Source organism: Euleptes europaea, chromosome 7, assembly GCF_029931775.1.
Source record: "Euleptes europaea isolate rEulEur1 chromosome 7, rEulEur1.hap1, whole genome shotgun sequence".
Lineage (NCBI taxonomy): Eukaryota > Metazoa > Chordata > Lepidosauria > Squamata > Sphaerodactylidae > Euleptes > Euleptes europaea.
Genome location: NC_079318.1, coordinates 102,001,087 through 102,024,337, shown reverse-complemented (window position 1 = coordinate 102,024,337; position 23,251 = coordinate 102,001,087). Strand labels below are relative to the sequence as shown.

The following is a 23,251-nucleotide window of genomic DNA, read 5'->3' as shown; positions in this document are numbered from 1 at the left end:
GCTGCCCATCGGTTACTGGGCTCAGTTTAAAGTACTGGCTATACACATGGCTTTGGACCCTCACATCTGAGAGACCCTCTCCCCCCCTACGTTCTGCCATGACAGCTTCTCTCATCCAAGCCAGGCCTTCCGCAAGTGAACAACGGCCCGTGCAGGTGCCTTCTCCGCTGTGCCCCCCCCCCACCTTGCGGAATGGCCTGCCGAGGAGGTCAGGAAGGCTCCCCCTCTGCTGGCTTTCCACAAATGATGCAAAACTGAATTATTTGAGAGGGCTTTTCTATGCAGGCAATAGGGTAGCGCTGTACAAAAGACTTCACAAAGTTCATTGGTTCATGTAGGTTATCCGGGCTGTGTAACCGTGGTCTTGGTATTTTCTTTCCTGACATTTCGCCAGCAGCTGTGGCAGGCATCTTCAGAGGAGTAACACTGAAGGACAGTGTCTCTCAGTGTCAAGTGTGTAGGAAGAGTATAGTCAGAAAAGGGTTGGGTTTGAGCTGAATCATTGTCCTGCAAAAAGTGATCTGGTCTAGGAGCATCCCATCCAAGTCCTCTGCCTGGTTTGGCAGTCGATAGCAGACCCCCACAAGAATATCATGATTATTTCTTATTCCTTTTATGTTTACCCTTAGAGTCTCGACTGCACTACCATGCTCAGATTCGTGTACTTCTTCACAAGTGTACACATCTTTGACATACAGTGCTACTCCTCCCCCCTTATCAGTCTATCCCTTTTAATTGTGGGGCAGAAGATCGAGTCCTCTCATGCGCAGGAGCCTGAGGAATTTCTTTCACGTTTTGGGGGGATAGCCCTTGTTCCAGTGATCCAGAATCAGTATCTATTGGGAGATCCTGGAACCGATTGCTGAGCAAGAGAGGATCAGGATGTGTCCTGATTTTCCTACTCCTGTGGGCCACATTCTTCCATGCATCCTCCTCCTGTGTTGTTTGTACCTCCATTTGGTCAGATTCCTTACTCTCCTGCCCCTGTTGCTCACTAAAGAGAGCTTCATGAGTTCTGTCCATGAACTCTTCACCTTGCTTTAAAAAATGGAGTGTGGACAAGCGTGCCTCAAGACCCTGTATCTTCTCCTCCAGCAGGGCTACCAACTTACACTTGCTGCAAGTGTAATTAATGTTACCCTCAGGTAAAAAGACAAACATGCCACAGACCTTGCATGTTAATGCCTCAGCTCCCTCACTAGCCACAATGCTGTGATCCATTTCTGAAGTTTCCTTCCTAGGCTACTCTGATAGTTCCCCTGGCAAACCTTCTGTCAAGGCTCCCTCCTTGAAGAAGTAAAACACTAAGTAAAAAATATTACAGAGCCCCCAGGCTAAGACCCCCAGGCTAAGAGCCTCTTGCAAGCAGAGCCTGTTTAAATACTCTCAGCCCCACCCTCAGCAATCAACAGCACAGCAATTACCTTCAGCCAGCTACATCTAGATAAAACAACAGCAGGCTACAGGCACTCACTCACACACACACACACAGCAACCTCAACTACTGCTCCCCAGCCACTGAGGAAAACACAAACCTACAAAGGTAGGTTAGGCTGAGAGTGTGTGATTGGCCCAAGGTCACCCAGCAGAGAGGGAACGGGCAGGTGTGTTCGTCTTTTGCAGTAAAATTAAACAGGAGTCCAGTGGCTATTTCCAAAGTCAGCAAAACTCATTCTGGCATACACCTTCGTGAGTCAGATCCCCCCTCATCAGGTGCATGAAGTGTACGTCCCAAAGACTGGTGTTTTTATATTAATGGCTCCAAACAACTGAAAGGTCCGTGGGGGGGTGGGGTGGGGCTGATGTTACAAGTGGCCAGTTTAAAGCAAGATCCAGTCAAGACAGTCGGCAGTGCCCTGAGAATGGGTAAAGACCAATCAGGCAGAAGTACGCATGGGGTGGTGGTGGTCATGTGTTGGAGTGGTTGACAACCCTCCTCACCAACTGAATTAATAGAATTGCGGTTGTCCTGGTGCCCCCAGCCATTCTTAAAACAGGGGTGGTGACTTGGTGTGTTCTGGGCTCTTCTGGCTTTTCCCCAGTGCCGGCCCGGCCTCTTCGTCTCTCCATCTGAGATCTCTGTGGCCTTCACACCTCGCAGAAGACCTCCTCCCCCTCCCCATGAGCTACAAGAGCTCCCAGCTAAGGAAACAGATCAGCTGATACCCTGAGAGTCTGTAAGCATCAGAGAGATCTCTGTAGGCATTAAAGAATGTTCTCTAAAACAAGATCCACCCAACCAAACAAGCCAATTTGTGGGGGTGGGGAGGCATTTACTCTTGGCAGTTTGTTTGCTTCCCACGCAGGGACGCCTCGGAGCTCCAGGCTTAATTGAAACCAGCTTGTTGCATCTTTCCTTCTCCCCCCCCCCATCCCACTAGCAGATTCTCTCCTGCTGACAGGAGTTTTGTGCCGTACCCAGGCATTCCCAGTAACAGCTACAACAAGCACCCAGATGCCTTTCCCTCTAAGTTGCTGTTGTGGCACTGTGGAGTAAAAAGCACTACACTTTGGGCTGCACCCACTGTTTAGAGGTTGGGGGCTTGCAAAAAAACCCCAAAATTTTCTTTCTGGTAGCAGAAGATAGGCAGGAAGAGGAAAGTTGGTTGCTCCCATCCTGTAAACAGCTCCATCGAGTGCCCACCCATATAGAGGAGGGTGCTGAGTTGTTTTCTGTGGCTCCAGAAGGTCGGACCAGAACCAAAGGGTTGAAATTAAACCAAAAGAGTTTCCGTCTAGACCTTAGGAAGAATTTTCTAACAGTTAAGAGCAGTTCCTCAGTGGAACAGGCTTCCTCAGGAGGTGGTGAGCTCTCCTTCCCTGGAGGTTTTGAAGCAGAGGTTAGATGGCCATCTGTCAGCAAGGCTGCTTCTGTATCCTTAGGCAGATCATGAGAGGGAGGGCACCTTGATCATCTTCAGGGCATGGAGTAGGGGGTTGCTGGGGGTGTGGGGGGGAGGTAGTTGTGAATTTCCTGCATTGTGCAGGGGGTTGGACTAGATGACCCTGGTGGTCCCTTCCAACTCTAGGATTCTATGATCGGTGCTCGATAAATGCAAACAGCTGTCCCAGCAGAAGCCAGTGAAATGGAAAGCTCCCACCTTAGCTGGAATCTGACAAGGCGACAGAGACGTGGGATGTGGGAGGCGAAATTGTATCTTCATGGAGACCTCAGGGAGGGAAGATTTTACTCACAGGAGGTGGGCAGAGAGTGGAGATAAATTCTCTTAGCAGGAACGAGGTCCATTTTGACTGATTCCACCAAGAGGAAGGAGCTCTCACACCTGGGCCCCTGGCCTGAGGGCCACCACTGTAGGGAGTTCACTAGGTTTCACAACTGGAACAAATTCTGGAATTGTATCCAAGGCTTAGATGGAATCGGTATGCGTGTGTGTGTAGCACGGGGGGGGGGGCTTCTTTCCCACGCAGCCTCCAGCTGGTGCTGATGGGGAAACTCCAGGGGTTATTTCCTGTTTCTAGCCAGTACAAAAAAAAAAAAAAAACTCACAGAAACACAAATCAGACTTTTAATGGAGTGGTTTATTTAACAACTCGGAAGCATCCATATTTTATGCTGATGCACTCCAGATGTATGCACATGTGTGTCTTAAAGTGCTAGGCATAGTTCTGTTGCACAGCCTCTGATGTGACTCTCCAGTTGGAAATGACGTGATTGTCTCTATCAGAACCTGCACCATCCAGGTGACACCCACTGAGACAGGTACTGTGCCTGGATTGTTTTGGGGCGCCATTATTTCCCCCTCCTCTAGTTCTTCCAGGTACAAATGGGACCACGTCCTCGTCTCCTTCTCCTACACTAGGCAGGTGCTTAGAGAGACAGAAAGGTAGAACCGTCCAGTGATTATGAATCAGGAAGTCCACCCACAGCCCTGGTCTGACCGCAGAGGACGAGGCTCCTGCCAACTAATTGCTCCAGCCTCACTTTCAGTGAAGAATTTTATTTTAAAAAATATCCTGTATAAAGTCTCAACCCAGGGCTTCTGAGGTAGCTTATACAAAATCCACAATTAAATAGTTAAAACTGTGGAGAAATTCCCTCCATCCAGGAATTCACCCCGGTATTTCGGTGATGGGGACTACCCTCTGTCCATGAGCAGGAACTGAGCTGCAAGCTTGTAGCTGGCACTCAAGCCCTTGGTTATGCTAACAACTCCGGCTGAAGCAGGACAACGGTTTACCGCCCCACACCCGGCTAGTATGTCACACCCAAAAGGGACAGAGAAGGAAGCAGCCAGATTGCTGGAATGTAAACTCTTCCTGCGGGTCAGGAAGGGACAGTGAGGGCATCCTCGAGGGCAAGGGAGAAAGACAGAGGCTGTTTATTCTCAGGACACAAGGAAGGAGCTGTCCCACTCTTGCATCTTGCCCTGGTCTTGGGAGCACCAGCCACGAAGGGCTGTCTGGCGCTTACCTAGGGGCTCCCCAGTCTGCCCTCATGGTCAGGGAAAAGGGAGAGAAGAAGACCCATTCAAGTAAAGTTAGCCTGGCCAAATTCGTGAACGTGTGTTTTCTTTTTATTCATTTATTAATGTTTCTTATTTTTTTAATGCTTTAAGTCTGCTGTCTGGAAATACACCAGGCCTATTTGGTCTTGCTGCCCGAAGCATGGTAACAGAGAGGGGTAGAAGGTAAACCCACCACCTATGGAGCATGGTAGCTTGCAATTGTGAAATGGCAAGGGATTGCCCCCGCACCGGCTTGTAGGAGAGAAGAGATCAGGCGTGGCAACTAGGCGAGACCTCTAGACAGCGTCACAGGTACAGAGTGCTAGAGATGCTACCCCGTTTAGCAGGAGATACTGTCAGAGTCGTTGGTGGCAGCAGGGATTACACACTTTGATTTTTCCGCCCTGTAGAGCAAGGGGGAAGGGGCAGTACCACTGAGTGGAGACTTGGGGCAGCTACAGAGGTTTTTCCAACTTCTCAGGGGCCAACCAGAAGGAACAGGAGGGGCTTGAGAGTCTGTTCCTTTTCAAAAACAAAATCACATTAAAACAAAAGTTTCCACTGCAGTGCCTAGAGAGCCACCGTCCCACTGGGTCCACTGGGTTGAAGAACCGGGTTGGTTTCCCCACTCCTACGCCTGGGTGACCTTGGGCTGGGTGACCTTGGGCTGGTCATGGTTTGCTCCGAACTCTCTCAGCCCCACCTGCCTCACAAGGTGTATGTTGTGGGGAGGGGAAGGGAAGGAGATTGTAATCCGGTTGGATTCTCCTTCAAAGGTAGAGAAAACCATCATATATCTTCTTCTTCTAGCTGTATATCCAGTAATAACACGTTATATGCTGCAGGAATAAAACCAGCAGAAAGAAAAATGAACAAATCAACCAACGGCATGGGCAAGCCGAGGTCTCTTTAAACGCCTCCATTTCAAAAATCCTTAAAAAAAACAAAATCTAGAAAGAATGAACAGCAAGGAGGAATAAAGGCTGTCAGGTTGGGTGGACAGAAACTTGGCTGTCCGGAGTTCCGGGTCAAGACGTGGGCTGTTCTGCCCAGAGGCCCCTTTGCAGGGGAACAGCCAGCAGCCCCCATATTCTGCTCAGCAAGCCGGCCGGCCGGCCGGAGCAGAAGGCAGCTCAGGGGCTTTGGCCCCAGGCCCTCTGGCTTGACCTACATGAGTGTATGTGTGGGTGTCTGGGGGGGTGGGGTGGCTTCATGAGAAGTCAAGAGCGATATTTGGGGAAGCTGCTGTGCTCTCAGGGAGAGGAGGGCCTTGTTTGTGGGGTGCTGGACGGGCCTTCTCTTTGTCATCCCATTCTCTCCTTTTCCCTCACTCCCCTGCCCAAGTAGCACCTGGTGCCTTTCTAGAGGAGACTTTGTTCATTTTTCTGTAACTGCGCCCCATAGGGGGCTGGGACCCCACCCCCACCCCTGTAGGAGGCTGGGGCCAACCCCCCCCCTTCATTTATGAAGTGTAGCAAAGATGCCTGCACCCGTCCCTGAACAATTTGCAGCAGCTCTCTCTCTCTCTCTCTCTCTTTCTGCTACAGCTCTTCCTGTTACACCACAGCCACCTCTGAGACTTTGGTTGTAAAAATCTCTGTAAAAGTAGGGTTGCCAACCTCCAGGTGTTGTGACCCAATTATCTATAAGTCCAATGAAGACAATAGGGAGGAGGTTGGATAAACTACAGCTCTTTATTTTGGCCAAAGCAACAGAACTGGCCCGGTGCACAGACTCCGAACCAAACAGAGTGGGGAGGCTGCCGCACCCCAGCAAAGGGGCAAGCAGTACTTCTTATACCATGAAGGCGGTTACACTCCATTAAGAGATACATTCAACCATTACAGTCTCTCTAGCATCATCACTGCGCATTAAAGATACAAAGTCAGCACTTGCGCAAGCGCGTCTAATGAGTCCTTCGCTCTATTGAAGGAACAAAGCAATCTATATGGGATCAGAGAGTTCTTTGTGTGCTGGAACAGGGAATGAGGGGAGGGAGGACTCTGTCCTTGGGCAGAGACAGTGTGTGTGTGTGTGTGTGTGTGTGCATCCAAACAATGGAGTGTGTGTGTGTATGAGTGTGTGTGTGTGCATATGATTTTCACGGACACAACACAGGTACTAGCTGGAGATCTCCTGCTATTACGACTGATCTCCAGCCGATAAAGATCAGTTCCCCTGGAGAAAAGGGCCGCTTTGGCAATTGGACTCCGTGGCATTGGAGCCCCTCCCCAAACCCCGCCCTCTTTAGGCTCCGCCCCCAAAATCTCCCACTGGTGGCGAAGAGGGACCTGGAAACCCTACTGTAAAACATTTATCCATTCCATTCTCACACCAGCGTATGCTTGAATGTACTTTACCCAGAATATACTTTACCTGATTTCCATTTCACTTTGCTGCAGCCGGCTATCTGGCCACCCCTTTGGAAATATTACCTCTCTGCTAGGGCTTGGGTGGGCAAACAACCACCATATTATCAAAATTAGAGTACCCTTGTTAAAATAAATGAAATGACCAACCTGTGGATGCCCAGGAGGCCGGGAGGAGGGCGGTCAAATGAAACAGGAGTCCAGCGGGGGCACCTTAAGGACCCCCAACTAGGGTTGCCAGCTCTGGGCAGGGAAATTGCTGGAGATTTTGGGGTGGAGCCTGGAGACAGCAGGGTTTGGGAAGGGGAGAGACCTCAGCAGGGTATCATGCCATAGAGTCCATCCTCCAAAGCAGCTGTTTTCTCCAAGGCAACTGATCTCTTTCATCTGGAGATCAGATGTAAACCCAGGAGATCTCCAGCCACCATCTGGAGGTTGGCAACCGTACCCATCGGCACAGGCAGTGAGGGGCATCCCAGTTGCGTAGGGTTGCCAGATCTGGGTTGGGAAATACCTGGAGGTTTTTGGGGCAGAGCCTGAGGAGGGTGGGGTTTGGGGAGGGGAGGGACTTCAATGGAGTACAATGCCATAGAGTCTACCTTCAAAAGTGGCCATTTTCTCCAAGTGAACTGATCTCTGTCACCTGGAGATCAGTCGGAATTGCAGGAGATCTCCAGCCACCACCTGGAGGTTTTTGAGCATAATTTCTTTAGGTATGGTCGTCAGTTTTTTCTGCAGGTAAAAGGGGTTTCAATGGGCGCAGCATGTGCCCCATCAGTAGCAAACCTATATATGGTGCAGTTTGAAAAAGAACATCTTTTTCCTCCAACCTCTCCCTTTCATACTCATGTAGTTTTTTACCATAGATATGTTGATGATTTATATCTAACATGCAAATCTCAGGAATCATTTCATTTCATTCTTGATTGGATCAATACCTTGAACCCACATCTCAAATTCACTGGTCAATTTCATGAAACTTTGATTCCCTTTTTGGACATCTTGACAACCAGGTCTATCCACAACACTATTGCTATTAAACCCTACCGAAAGCCCACTGATAAGGGTGGGGGTCTACATTTCACATCGCACCACCCTTTACATTTACGGAAAAACTTACCCTACAGTCAGTTCTTACGCTTAGCCCTGCGAGGCTATTGTGTGTGTGTTTTGACACACTTTTCATTTGTTTTGGTGGTCTATTTTCAATACATTTGACAGTAAGACAAACACAATTGTTGTTTTTTGATATTGATGTTTATTATTTTGAGCCACGTGCTGCCTCTTTGTACAGTTACCACCACCTGGAGGTTGGCAACCCTACTCACAGCATTTATTCCAGTATGAGCTTTCTTGAGTCAGCGTTCTCTCCTTCAGAAGGTGCGTGCTAGAGGGAAACAGGGCCGATTGCTAAGACAACACGTAGGCTGCACTGATGTCCCTCCAGAGTCCGAACACACCCTGCAAAGGGAGCTCGGGGGTCTTAGCCACAGCCAAGCAGAAAGGCAGGTCTGGCAGCAGCAGCTGTCTAGGCCAGCTCTGGGGAGGACTAGCCCTTCGTCCTCCCCCTCCCTGCCTTGCCTCTAACCTCACAGGGTCTAGTGGGGGGGGGGATGCATTCTTGGTGCAAGATTTCTCTTCCTACTCATGTTCCAGGCACATGGGTGGTCCATGATGTCACACTGGGGGAGGGTGGGTGGGGGGAGGGAGCTGTGGCTGCCTGAGAGCAAGGAGGAGCAGGCAGGAGGGGGCCGTCTTCCCAATCTCATTGATCCCACCTGCCTGTCCGAAAAGTTTACAGCACCAACCTTTGAATGGTTCCTGTAAGCGCTGTCCCATTGAAATCAGCGGAGCTTCAAAGGGCTGAGCTTTGGCTGGATCGCGGCCATTCTATTTCCCAGTATTGCCGGAGTAATTGTCCCATTTTTGTATGTGTAACAGATTATTATCTTAAAAGTAACACTTGCATTTTAGGGTATTACAGGAATAATTGCATGTTATCTGTGAATTTGAAGTAAATTGCACCCATAGTTCACTTTAATTTTTATAGCTATTAATCAAACATTTGGGCACACTGCATTTTTTTATGTTGACTGGGTTAAATAGTTCAGTAGTTCCAATTAGTTCAATAAGATCTTGTTTTAAATACAAAGGGGAATATGTGATAATATTTAACGTGAAATTGTGTAGCCATATACCAGAACAGGAGGCATGCTGATGTATGACCTCCCATTTTTTTCAGGGGAAAAGTTATAATTGCAATTACATTTTACACAACACAATATACTCCAACAGCCTTTTCTCTTGTGCCTCAACTCTGAAATCCTGTCCTCTGGACAGGGACCGGCCTTTGGGATGATAGTGGCGAAGATTGGTCGGTGTGGCGCACCTCGTGAGTCATTTTGTCGGCCAACTCTGCTGCGAGGGCTTCCTCTAGTGCAGAGTTGAAGGTGACACCCTTTTTTGCGAAAAGACGCCTCTGAACCTTCTCATTGTAGAGGCCGCAAACTAGCCGTTCCCTGATTGTGGTGTTGAGGTCAGCAAAGTTGTGATAGCAGGTGGCCTTGCGCAGGGCTGCGACGTATGCCGCTACAGTCTAGTCCGGGGCTTGATGCCGCTGGTGGGATGCCTTGCGGCCTGGCAATCTCAGACGGTTGAGGCACAAAGTGCTTTTGCAGAGCCTCTAAGATGTCTGTGAGTGGTGTCTCTTTGAGTTTGGCGGGAGACAGTAATGCCTCTGCAAGTTCAAATGTGTCGGCTCCGCACACGCTGAGGAACGTTGCCCTCTTAAGATCAGCGTCGGTGATCTTGTTCGCCTTCAAGTAGAACGCGAGTTGTGTTGCGTAGCTGTCCCACCTCTCAGGGGTGGATGTATCGAACTCCTTGATGTGGCCCTGAGTTGCCATCGTGGGTTGTGTTGCGACTCCCCTCGTGGTATCGCCTGTGATCTCAGCTGTGATCTAGCCGGGCTGCCTGCCAGCTCAGAATCCCATTCTCGTCGCCACAGTTATGTATGCGTAGGTTATACACACGGCTGGAGGCAGAGTTCCAACACCAACTGTTTATTCAACTAACAGGGAGTAAGAGAACCACACTAACTGCACACAACCCAACTTATATACAATTCCCAACCAGCCGGAGCCACCCCTCAAGACCGTGGTTAGATGGTCCAAAGTCCACAGTCCAATAGGAAAGGCAGATGATGGAGCCCTGGAGCCCGGGGGCCCTCAAGCTCAACTCAGTTCAGCCCAGCTGAGTTCAACAGTTCAGCAGTTCGATAGTTCAACATCAATCTTGCACCAGCTAAATACATGACACTATGACTGTGCCGTGGTACCCAGGCAGGCTGGTGCTGCTGCAGCCGTCTTGCTTGTGGGCTTCCTGGAGGCACCTGATTAGTCCCAGTGTGTGCAGACTGCTGGACTTGTCGGGCCTGGGTCGGATCCAGCGGGGCTCTTCTTATGTTCTTATGAGTCAGGCAAGGTACAAACCGCGTGGATCCGTTCTGTTGCCTTTTGTCCAAAGCTCCTTTTGCCATTGGACTGTCCTGAGAGGCCAACATCTAGGGTGAAGCAGGAAAGCCTTCTGTGCTCAGCTCACTTCCTGTTTTTATGCAGCGTTTCCTGTGTTTATGTCCTAGCTAGAAAGATATCGTGGCTGAGGGAAGCTTTCCACTGACAGGTGGGATTAAAAGTTTCGAGCGTGGACTCTGACAAATAACACCAATGACATGTTCAGGGAGGAGGGGACGTCTTCCAAAAGCCCTGCTGCTAGGAAAACTCAGAGTCTCACAGGCACCTTTTGCAGAGAGCTGGTTTCATTGAGTGCTGCCTTATCTCTCTCTGTACCCCTACCCTTCAAACATCACTCCCTGTGTGCACAGAAAGCAAATGTTGGGATCAGATGGTCAAGCATGTGGTGCCAAAAAAGATCCCAGCTATTTCTGATGGAGTCTGTTTTCACCACGCTGAGGAATGCTCAGAGGCTCCAGATGTGGGTAATTCTATCAAACCTTTCGGCAGTCTCTGGTACAGTCAACTTGTGCGTTGGAGTTCAGGGGTATGAGGAACAATGGGACTAGAAGCCACATAGTCATGATCATTAAACAGACGGTCTGTAAGCACTTAGAAAGAAATGCCGTGATCACTGACAGTCAACATGGGTTTCTCAAAAACTGGTCATGCCAAACTAATCTCGTATCTTTTTTTGAAAGAGTGACAAGTATGGTAGATGGAATGCTGTAGATGTAGGTAAAGGTAGTCCCCTGGGCAAGCACCGGGTCATTCCTGACACATCCTGACGTTTCCTAGGCAGTCTTTGTTTTACGGGGTGGTTTGCCAGTGCCTTCCTCAGTCATCTTCCCTTTACCACCCAGCAAACTGGAAACTCATTTTACCGACCTCGGAAGGATGGAAGGCTGAGTCAACCTTGAGCTGGCTACCTGAAACCAACTTCCGTCGGGATCGAACTCAGGTCGTAAGCACCGCTTGGACTGCAGTACTGCAGTTTACCACTCTGATAAAGTCCCCCATGATCTTCTTGAGACAAAGCTAGTAAAATGTGGGTTGGACACTGCTACTGTTAGGTGGATTGGTAACTGGTTGACCAACCAAACCCAAAGCGTGCTCATTAATGGCACAACTTCATCCTGGAGAGGAGTGACCAGTGGGGTGCCACAGGAGTTTCCTGGGAACGGTATTATTTAATATTTTTATAAATAACTTGGATGATGGAATAGAGGACATGCTAATCAAATTTGCAGATGACACCAAGTTAGGTGGGGTAGTTAATACCCCGGAGGATAGGGTTAGAGTTCAGAATGACCTTGATAGACTGGAGAGCTGGGCCATAAGCAATAAAATGGATTTCAATAGGGAGAAGTGTAAGGTGCTTCACCTAGGCAGAAATAACATAAGACACAGGTACAAGATGGGAGACAGTTGGCTTGACAACAGTACATGTGAAAGAGATCTGGGAGTCTTAGTGGACCACAAACTGAATATGAGTCAACAGTGTGATATGGCTGCTAAGAAGGCCAATGCAATTCTGGGCTGCATCAAAAGAAGTATTGTTGTGTCTAGATCAAGGGAAGTAATACTACCACTGTATTCTGCATTGGTCAGACCTGACTTGGAATAGTGTGTCCAGTTTTGGGCTCCACAATTTAAGAAGGATGTTGACAAGTTGGAGCGTGTCCAGAGGAGGGCAACCAGAATGGTCAAAGGTCTGGAATCCATGCCCTATGAGGAGAGACTTAAGGAGCTGGGTTTGTTTAGTCTGGAGAAGAGAAGGTTGAGGGGTGACATGATAGACAGCTGACGGTCGGTGGGCAAACGTGCACCGGAAGTCCCGCCTCGCGAGGGGCCTTATGCCACTCAAACTAAGAGTAAACCGGAAGTATATCCCTGTGAATTAGTAGCAGATAGGTGCAGGGCAAGGAACTTCAGCACTCAGTTCTTATTGGTACAGGAAGAGTGCAAAAGAGTAAAAGGCAGGGTTACAACACCAAAGAATAATATAATAAATAAATAAATAAATAAAATACCAGTTATGAAGGTAGAAAGCCAGCAGGGGTCGGGGGGCTATCCAGTGTGCTGCATGGAGTGTGCTGCATGTATGATTATCTGCCTGCTGGACAGAAGTCGTGGGTGTGTGCTCGGTGCAGGGAGCTCCTGGCTCTCAGGAAGCGAGTTCACTTCCTTGAGGCCAAGGTAGCTCAACTGGAGGAGCTGAGGCAGGCAGAGAGAGAGGTGACTAAGGACTCAGGGGATGAAATAGTCACATCCCAGTCCCAAGGTGACGGCAACCTGCCAGTCACGGATGATGGAGCCCTTGGGAAAGGAGGCCATCTCACGGAGGTAGGGGAATGTTGTTCCTTAGAAGGGACCTCTTCCTTGGTGGATGAACAGATATCCTCTCGTACCAAGGATATGCCTCAGAGGGGAAGGGGGCTTCTTGTAGTGGGGGATTCAATCCTTAGGAATGTAGATAGCTGGGTTTCTGGCAGGTGCATGGACCGCATGGTGACTTGCCTGCCTGGTGCAAAGGTTGTGGATATTACCCGTCATATAGGTAGTCTGGTAGATAGTGCTGGGGAGGAGCCAGTGGTTGTGGTGCATGTTGGCACCAACAACGTGGGGAAATGTAGTCCGGAGGTCTTGGAATCCAAATTTAGGTTGCTAGGCAGGAGACTAAAAGCCAGGACCTCCAAGGTAGCTTTCTCAGAAATGCTACCTGTTCCACGTGCAGGACCAGCTAGGCAGGCACAGTTGGTGAGTCTCAATGCGTGGATGAGACGGTGGTGCAGGGAAGAGGGCTTTAGATTTGTAAGGAACTGGGCAACATTTTGGGACAAGCCGGGCCTATACAAAAGGGATGGGCTCCACTTGAACCAGGATGGAACCAGACTGCTGGCGCGTAATATAAAAAAGGTGGTAGAGCAGCTTTTAAACTGAACCTGGGGAGAAAGCCAACAGGAGCTGAGAAGCATCCGGTTCGGGCAAACTCAGTGCACATGGACAAAGGGAAAATTGCTTCAGATTGCCCACATGGGAATTACTTAGACATGAAAGGGAATGGGGAAAAAAAGATGGATAGCCACTTAAAGATGCCCAAAGGCACATGCCAGGCAAGTCGAAAGAGAGAAACAGTGTGGAGGTGTTTCTATGCTAATGCTAGAAGCCTCCAAGCAAAAATGGGGGAATTAGAGTGCATGGTTTTAAGAGAAAACATAGATATAGTGAGCATTACAGAAACCTGGTGGAGGGGAGAGAACCAGTGGGATACAGTCTTCCCTGGTTAAAAACTGTATAGAAATGACAGGGAAGGGCATATTGGAGGGGGTGTTGCTATGTATATCAAGGAAGGCATAGTGTCTAATAAGCTAGAGACCATAAAAAGGGCAGACTCGTCCACAGAATCCTTATGGGTGATGTTTCCGAGCCCCAAGGAGATTTAGTACTGGGGACGTTCTACCGGCCCCCTGACCAAATGGCTCAGGGTGATCTTGAGATGGAGAATGAAATTAGGGAAGCATGTAAAGGTAACGAAGTAGTAATAATGGGAACTTAAACTTTCCTCATATTGATTAGATAAATGTATGCTCCAGACAAGCCAAAGAGATAAAAATTTTAGACATCCTAAATGACTGTGCCCTTGAATAGTTAGTCATAGACCCAACCAGAGGGGAAGCGATCCTGGATTTAATACTCTGTGGTACTGCCGGTGACTTAGTGTGGGATGTGGATGTAGTTGAGCCAGTTGGCAATAGTGATCACAATGGCATCAAATTTAATTTAGATGTAAGTGGGAAAGTGACTGGGAAATCTCATACAATTACCTTTGACTTTAAAAGAGGGAAGTTTAAATTGTTCCAGTTATAATGAGAATGAAACTTAAAGTTTCAACAAACCATCAAGTTTTAGTGACGCTCTAGCTCGGCAGTGGAGTAGGAAGTAGACAGGATGTTGTTGGTTCGCGGACCTTCCGTCGTCTCCTCTCTATGATCCTGGGTCGTGGAGATATTTTGTAATTGCACGGGGGAAACGCACTTCCGGTCCAACAATTTAGTCTGTCCTCTCCGATCTCGGTGGTGCTGAGTCTTAGTTATAGGGTATGTTGAAAAGCAGTGAGTATATTTCCTTGCATTCTTCCGGTGCTCCGAAATAGATCATTCCAGTGAAAATGTGGCTGGAGGACCTTCTCAAGCCGGAAAGACCCAAAGGTATTTTTCTTGTTTACTCCCACCCCTTTCGACGTCTCGGGAACTGATTGGTAGTTGTAATGTCTTTCAAAAGTCCCGTTTGTTGTGTCTAAGTGCCGATCAAATAGATAGGGCTCCTGCTAGTTTATCTAGTATCTTTTTAATTCCAAAGTCACTTATTTTTTGGGCGGAGAAGCGCGGATTGCTTAGGTGATTTTCCCAGTCTTTCAAAACTTCAAATTCAAGGTAAAAAACAAGAGAGTTCTTGTAACTTACTCAGATTTCGGAAGATGCGGTTTCCATTCCAAAAAGATTATTATTTAAGTGTTGATAGATAGAGAAGGTCAAAGCTTGAAGCCAAAGAGACATTCATGGCGATGGAATTCCCCTCAGTTGCCGGCGGGACAGCATCCACTCCTCCGAGAGGCTTGAGACTCTCTCAGAGAATATGGGAGTCAAACTGCTCTTCACAGCATGCAGGGGTGATCCTGCATCCCAGTCCACTATTTAGGACTGGGGTGGGGTGCCTTATTGCACCCCAATTTGAACGTTTCTTGGATTCTCTCGGGGAGATCCCTGAGAGACATGGTGCTCGGGCCAGCGCTCTACCAGAAGTCCCCAGCAGGGGAATATTTTTGCCTGTGAGGAGGAGGGACTAGTTCCCATCTTCCTGCGTAGAGGTACAGGGGACTCAGGAATGGCCATTGCCTGTTTTGAAGAGGGAAATGGTGTCCAATCCTGAGTAAGGTGGCAGGGGGCTGATAAAACCCCTCCCTCTGCCAAACTCTGTGTGCCCTACGATTGGCAGCAGAAGGGTGGCCGCTGGTGGTGTGTGTGCCTTTATGCAGCGGAAGCAGCCTGGGCCTTGGAGGAGGACCAAGAGGTATGCAAGTTGCATTTGGGAATAAATCCAGATCAGGTGCATGAAGGGAACTTTGCTTTGCCAGCCAACCTTGAGCCTTGAGGAGTGCTGTTGGCCCGTTTGCTTTTTCGCCAGAATGCCTTTCTTTTCATGAGAAAAGATACTAGCAGTTTTGTGTACCTTTTGCCTTTTTCTGTTCTGAATAAAATCTTTTAATAAAGCCTTTTGAAAATTTGCTGAGGTTCTTTGGTCATGTCAGACTTGGCAACTGATCCAGGTGGAGCCTCCCTTGCCAGAAAATGATTGCTGCCAGCGGAGCTCGGGGGGGAGGGGCTTAACCCCACTTCAGCCCAGGGAAGCCATCAAAACCAAGGTTGGTGGCAAGTGGTTCACACCAGGCCCCCCACCTTCCCAAGGGTTGAGCAGGGCAGGTGGGAAGGAAAAAGACAGGGTGGTCTACTGACCCCTCCCGCTCCAGAGCTGCCGCTTCTGTGAAAAATGCCTGTGGTCTTTTTGTCCAGGAGGGCTTCCGTCATACATGCCAAGTCATCTCTGTCTGGGACCTGCTGCATGGGGGCCGGGATTCAGCAGTGCCAATGCTATTTATGGGCTGTCGGAGAATGCCAAATGAGGTCATCCAGCATGTTGGTGCGTCTTGCTGATGACGGGCAACTCTGGCTGGGTCCCTCCCTGATGAACCCACATGCCGGTTCAGATAAGGCCCAGGAGGTCTTGGCACGAGCCTTCGCATTGCCTGCCCCTCTTCTGTGGAACGGCTTTCCAGAGGAGGCACGCAAGTCTGCCCCTCTGCTGTTGCCAAGCAGGATTCGTCAGACCACCACTCTGCGTCGCAGGGCTCTGGGGTAGGTTCACTATGAGTGAGACTCTGTTGTCTTTGGGTTATGGCTTGCTTGACTTTAAGGTAGTCTTCTGTTTTGTTTTTTGTTTTTTTTTACCAAATAGAGTCCCTTCCAACTCTATGATTCCCACAGTTTGACATATGTGGCAGGTCTGGCAAAATTCTTTGACTGTTTTGCCAAGGCCAGGCCAGGAGAACCTAGAGGCTGGTTCTTTTTATACCCAGATATCCTCCACAAGGGCTATCATGTGCTAATTCTAGCCACTGAAGTCGGTACTTTATTGGGACAACAAGTAGTTTTTGTGTTTCCCACACGGAAGAGAAGCGTCTTCTCATAGATAATCTGTGTAAATGATTATTAGCTGGTATTTCTCTGGGTGCTCTGGACTTAAAATATTGGTATCTTTATGGGCTGCTTCAAATAAAAGTTTCAGAGAAGGATCAGACCTCTGTGACAGGATAAAGTCTGTAATTGGTAACAGTTCAGCCTCTTCCAGCCTGGACTCTGAGTTCTGAATTGTGACCGTGGCCCGCCAGCCACGCTCCCCCCTCCGAGGCTACTGACTCGTCCTCCACCGGAACTGGTCTCTTGGCCTGCCTGCACGTGGCTACGGGTATGCGGCTGACTTGTTCAGCCAGGTTGTTGCCCAAGAGCAAAGACGTTGGGATGTCAGCCACTATAGCAGACTTTCACAGGCCATCCCATCCCTTATCAGGAGAAAGGCAGGTTTTATAAATATTTCAAATAAAAACATATAGCAGTGAGAGGTGTAGGAGAAGGAAGGTTTTTTGCCTTGGAAAGTGGTCCCCATTCACACATGCCCGTGTGTCTAGCACACACATATCTTCTCAACTGCACATGGTTAGGTGGTGATTGGAATAAGCTCGGGATCCCCTCCTTCCCTGCATCTTCTGGCTCAGGCTCAACTCATCCTTCTTCTTCTCATTAGGATGAAGAGGTGCGCCATTCTCTTGCTGTGGATGCAGTTGGAGTGGGGAGCATTGCTCAGTCCCAACGACCCCAATGTCTGCAGCTATTGGGAAAGGTAAGGGGTCTCTGGGGAGAAGTGTAGGTTGGCTCCACAACTGACAATGGCATATTTGAAGGGGAGGCAGGCTGAAGAGGACAGCTGTAGCCTTGTCAGACACTTAGAGGATGATTGTGCAATGGAGTACATCTTCAGCCCAACCATAAACAGCCAAGCAAAGAATCTCTCTGACTGGCCAGTTTCACCAAAGCAGGCAGAAGGGGGAGGTGACTGAGGCTCAGACTTTTAATCAGCATTTTTGTTCCCCCTGGGGGCTCTGAGAGTTGTGGCCCCTCTTTCAGCTCCACCTTCAACCAGCTGGGGGTGGGGTTTCCCTCACCAAAAAAGCGAGGGTTATTTGGGGTGGGGGGGGGTGTTTGCTGCTTTGTGACATATCATCAAGAGAGGCATTTTTGACGGAAATCCTGCATTATGCATTTCCATACATTCACTGAGTTCTCAGTGAACTGCAGGTAAGGAACGAAAGGTGAGGGGAAGAGAAGCAATTAGAAATTCCCACTCACCCACCAACTCAAATTCCCTCTCTCATGAGGCTATCAGCCCCCCCCCCCCCGGTCTCCCACCCACCTGCAGTGCATCCCTGGATTTACCGGCTGGTGGGGAAGGGTGCAGAGCCAGCAGGAGCCTTGGGATGGCAGCCAGCCCAGCCACAGGGCTTCCTCTTTCAGGCGGCCAGGGAGCCATGCCTGCTGGCGGCCTAGAGTGCACACAGCCAGGCTTTTCACCCATCCCCATCCTGGGGCAGCCCCAGCAGGTTGTGCCCTCCCTCCAGCCACTGCCAGGCTGGTGCCAAAAGTGGCACCTCTTTGGCCATGTCGAGCATTAGATGCCATGATTAGCACAAGGGAGATGAGTGTAAACACATGAACACATGAAGCTGCCTCATACTGAATCAGACCCTCCTGGGTCCATTAAAGTCAGTCTTGTCTACTCAGCCCAACAGTGGCTCTCCAGGGTCTCAGGAGGGGGTCTTTCCCATCACCTACCTGCCTAGTCCCTTTACTGGAGATGCTGGGGATTGAACCGGGGACCTTCTGCATGCCAAGCAGAGGCTCTGCCGCTGAGCTACAACCCCTCCCCTGTCTTTGATCTCTGCCAGTTTTACAACACCCTCCAAGGAGTCGTATGTGCAGCCCTTTGCCCAGGTCTTCAAGGAACCCTGCGACAAGGTGTGGCCGTTCGCCAAGACCTGCACTCAGCACAGGTGAGAGGCTGGCTTTGAATCAGAGAGGAGGGCGGATTGGGGCCCCAGCTGCTGGGCAGCCTGGTCTTCTCTTGTAGCACCAATAAGCTGCCTGGAGTCTAAAGAGACACAGTGGAATATAAATGTGTTAAATACATGGATAAAAGGTCTGGTGTCGGTGCCCCTTTATGGGGGCCCCCCTGCCATCAGGAGCATCATTGGTTGGAGAGGAGGAGGTGCTGCAGGGATGTCCAAAATGGGCCTCCTGAGTGTCTAGGAAAGTGGGGAGGGGGCTGTGTCTAAAACAGGATGGGCAGAAAAACAGACTCTGGCAGAATGTGCACTAGAGCTCACGGGAGGACTGTTGAGGCAGCTGTGATGGTGCAAAAGAAAAAGAAGAAGAGTTGGTTTTTAGACCCAGCTTTTCTCTACCTTTAAGGAGTCTCAAAGTGGCATACAACCTCCTTCCCTTCCCCTCTGCACAACAGACACCTTGTGAGGTAGGTGAGGCTGAGAGCGCTCTAAGAGAGCGGTGACTAGCCCAAGGTCACCCAGCAGACTTCATGTGGAGGAGGAGTGGGGGAATCGAACCCGGTTCTCCAGATTAGAGTCCACCGCTCTTAACCACTGTGCCACGCCGGCTCCCTGATTGTCTGCTGCTGCTGTATCAGCCAGTTCAGGCTCAGTCGTTTGAGGGGTTTTGGTGACTCTGAGCCTTTAACTTCCCTTAACTGTGATGCTTTGGTAATTGTTTTTGCTCAGAAAATGTCCCAAATGTCATTCTGATTCGAATGCTGGTTGTAATAAAGCTGAGAGGCTAGAAATGCAGGCGTACCCTGCGTGGTCTGGTTGTGGATCATTTTGATCTGGTGACGCGGTGGTTGCTGACAGGATCCTGGGTCCTGCGAAGGCCTCCGCTGGCACTACTGAAATCATGTCAGGGCTGAAACTGAATCCTGAGACGACAGAAGTCCTGCTAGATGGGAGAAGGCAGAGAGGGACTCGGAGGGCATCGTCCTCCCCACTTTTGCAGGGGTCCAGCTGACACTCACCGACTCAGCTGAGAGCCCTGGGGTTAGGGTTGCCAGGTCCCTCTTCTCAACCGGCGGGAGATTTTGGGGGCAGAGCCTGAGGAGGGTGGGGTTTGGGGAGGGGAGGGACTTCAATGCCATAGAGTCCAATTGCCAAAGCGGCCATTTTTCTCCAGGTGATCTGATCTCTATCAGCTGGAGATCAGTTGAATTAGCAGGAGATCTCCTGCTACTACCTGGCAGTTGGCAACCCTACCTGGGGTGGTTCTGGATCCAGTATGATTGCCGGAGAAGCAGGTTAAGGGCAGCTGCTGAAATACATCCTCCCAGCTGCTGTGAGGCTGAAGACGGCCCCTCTGCCTTGCTGTGGATCCATGCTGCGGGTACCTCGTGGCTAGACTACTGTCATGCACTGCACCTGGGTTTGCCCTTCAGGCCAACTGGGAAGCTCCAGTTGGTGCAGGACGCTGCGGCTTAGTGACTGTCCACGTTGGAGCCAGGGTGTTTTAAGCTGTTTCACAGTCAGCTAGAGAGATGCGTGATCTGAACGACACGTGTGCCTCCAGCGGGATTTTCTCGGCAGCTGGCCCATGCCTCGCCTGGCCGTGCTGCCCGGGTGCCCGGGTGCCCTGCCTGCATCCGGTTTCCCTTTGCCTCCCCTCCGCAGAGTCCTGTACAAGACAGCCTATCGCCAAGGCGTGAAGGTCGACTACAGGAGGAGGTACCGCTGCTGCCGGGGCTATTACGAGAGCGCCGACCTCTGTGTCCGTAAGTCCCCCGCACTGTGAGGTCTCTTCTCCTGCTCCCCCGGATCTCCTGGGCCTGCCCAGGGCTGGCCGGCTCCTGCCCTGGTACGAAGGGGCACCTGGGCTGCCATTGTTTGTGACACAGACCCCTCCCCTTTCGGGACTACCGGCTCCTTGAGAAAAGGGGGATGTGAAGGAAGGAAGAGCGCAGAACCCTCCAAGGAGGGACTGAGCAATAAATTAGAATACACAACAGAAGCCGGGGTGGGGGAGGGAGGTCAGCCCACACACCAGCACCGTGCACCGGGGAGAGGAGGCGAATGGATGGGCCCCTGGCTGGTGGGTTTGTGGAAAAGGGGCTGGTGAAGGAGGGTGCCTGGAGCCAGCGAGCTCTGAAAGCAGACTGCTTCCCCTGATGCAGCCCCGGAGTCTGTGGGCCTCCCCCTTTTTGCTAAATAGCTGCATTCCCTTTTTCCTACTCCCCCGGCTCGAATTCTTTCTCATATGAGTGGCCCTTTGTAATTCTGCCTGGTCCCCACTGGGTTCCTCCTCATTCAGCCACCTGGGCCAGGGTCTGCCTGTGGCCACATTTCCCTTCCAGGCGCACCTGGTTTTCTGAGACCTCCAGAGGACTTAGAGATACAAGGGAGGACAGTTTTGCTGCCTGCCGGCCGGCCGGCCAGCCAGCCGGCCGGCCAGCCAGCCTTCCTGGGCTTCTCAGCAGTGACCTCTTCTTTCTTTCTTTCTTTCCTCCTCCCCTTGGTTCTCTCCTGCCTCCAGCTCGCTGTACCCAGGAGTGTGTGCACGGCAGGTGCGTGGCTCCCGACCAGTGCCAGTGTGAGCAAGGGTGGAGAGGTGCGGACTGCTCCAGCGGTGAGTTTCCTTCTGCTCACCGTCTATCCCAGTTTTCTCCCACCCTTCCTCCCGAGAGCTCAGCCCAGGTTCTCTCACAGCCGCTCTGCCAGGTAGTTGAGACTGAGAAAGAGCAACCGGATTTCCCAGTTGGCCTCCTGGCAGTGTGGGAATTTGAACTCAGGTCTCCCCCAAGTCTCCCCAGTCTGACTCTCTCACTACACTGGCACCACAAATGCTCTCCAAATGTAGCATCCTGGGAAGAGACCTAAGGCGTGAGGTGGAAGACTGTGATTCCCTTGATTTCAGAGGGACTTGGCCAGCCTCTCTGGAGGAGGTCGGGGCGACTTGCTTGGAGCAAACGGGCCAAATCTCGGCCAGTGTCCAGCGTGGTGGCTGCCTGTTCACTCCTTTGGGTTTCCCTGGGGCCACTGGGAGATCTGCCTCCTTTGCAGGTTTCATGGCCTTAGGCTACTCTTTCAGGGAGGATGGGTCTATCAGTGACTGCTAGCTATGGTGACTAAGGGGAACCTCCAAGTTCAGAGGCAGTCAACCTCTGAGTACCAGTGCCAGGAGGCAACATCGGGGAAGGCCTGGGCCTCTGTACCCTGTTGCTGGCCCTCCAGAGGATCGGGTTGGCCCCTGTGTGAGACGGGATGCTGGGCTGGATGGACCCTCCCTGGTCTGATCCAGCAGGGCTCTTTTGAGGTTCTTCTGTCCTTACCCGCCTCATCTGTCCTCTGTCATTCACAAGGTCAGGAGGAGGCAGCGGTTCCCACGCTCTCCTGCCCAGACAAGAGGGTCACTGACCTGGGAAGAAGCCCTTCTGGGGGCAGAGGGCAGGTGGCCTCAGTTAGACTGCAAAGAAACTTGCCAAAATAGGGGGTTCAAAGAAAAGGGAAAACCTTCCAGGCGGAGCTATTTCATGGAGCCTTAAGACCGTCCTGGGATCTCCAAGGAGCCTTCTGCTCATCCCTGTCTCTGCAGGAATCACTCCTCACATAAGAGATTCTGATGGGATCGGGAGAGGCGTGTCAGCTGTCCTTGCCAGGGGAGAGTGGAGTGCAGGCAGCAGGAAGCCCGAGGAGCAACCAAGAAAGCAATTTTATTTTTTTAGTTTACGCGATGGTAGCATTAGTACTTTTCTGCGTAAGCATTCTCCAATCCCTACACATTAAAACAGCAATTCATGCAAAGAGCTGAAGGGACTGAGAGGAGCTAATGTGTGTGGGGGGTGGGGAGCGGGAAAGAGCAGTCCAAAAGAGGGGAGGGCATCCAAAACCTCCAGGGTGAACTGCTAGCAATAGAAAGCGAAGCTCAGGAAGGGGCAGGAAGCGGATGGTCGAGAAAATGTCCATTTAAAGACCTCTCCGCTCCTCCCCACACACATGCACGCCATGGTGGTGCCTGGGAAAACTTCAGCCGTCGCCACTGCTGCTGGGAAAGGGCAAAGGGGGCATCGCCCCCCCCCCCAGCAGATTTATATGCATTCTTGCTGGGGTGGAAACTAGTATTTTAAGTCCTTTTTCGAAAGAACAGGACACAGAGTGACTCCTGTCTGAAACACACACGTGCCACCTCTCTCGGGGGGGGGGGCGGCGGCGGGGGGAGGCTTGCAGCTGATGCCGGCTCTGGTAGAGTGGGGTGGGTGGGTGGGTGGGTGGGGAGGACCCGCCAGGAGAGACTTGAGGGCAGCATTTCCAACTGTTGCCCTGCTGGCTGGAGAAGAAGACCCACCCTCATTCATTCGTGGGGATGCCCAGAGAGACAAACCAAAACAGCTTCTCTGCCCATCTGCTCTTTCTCTCCGGAGCGCAGACCTGCGCAGAACGCGGTCCCCTCTGCCTGCTTTTCCGGAGCTAAGGAAGGAAGGAAGGAAGGAAGCCAAGAAGCCCCACGGGTCTTCTTCATGACCTCGGTGGGCTTCCTGACTGGGTAAAGCCTTCCTGGTGTAGGAGAGCCAGCGTGGTGTCGTGGCGAAGAGCGGCGGACTCTAATCTGGAGAACCGGGTTGGTTTCCCCCTCTCCTCCTCCCCATGAAGCCTGCTGGGTGACCTTGGGCTAGTCACTGTTCTCTCAGGACTCTCTCAGCCTCACCTACCTCACAGGGTATCCGTTGTGGGGAGGGGAAG

General features: G+C 50.8%; 1 protein-coding gene across 1 annotated transcript in view; it reads left to right on the top strand.

Annotated features, from left to right (window-relative positions):
• Positions 1–17,209: 17,209 nt before the first annotated feature.
• The window catches only part of PEAR1 (platelet endothelial aggregation receptor 1), a 32,401-nt gene continuing 26,359 nt past the window's right edge, over positions 17,210–23,251 (top strand). Inside the window, exons 1-4 of the mRNA XM_056853728.1 lie at positions 17,210–17,304; positions 18,407–18,511; positions 20,189–20,289; positions 21,048–21,140. Of these exons, the coding sequence (XP_056709706.1) occupies positions 17,210–17,304; positions 18,407–18,511; positions 20,189–20,289; positions 21,048–21,140 (394 nt within the window). The remainder of the gene's footprint in view (positions 17,305–18,406; positions 18,512–20,188; positions 20,290–21,047; positions 21,141–23,251) is intronic.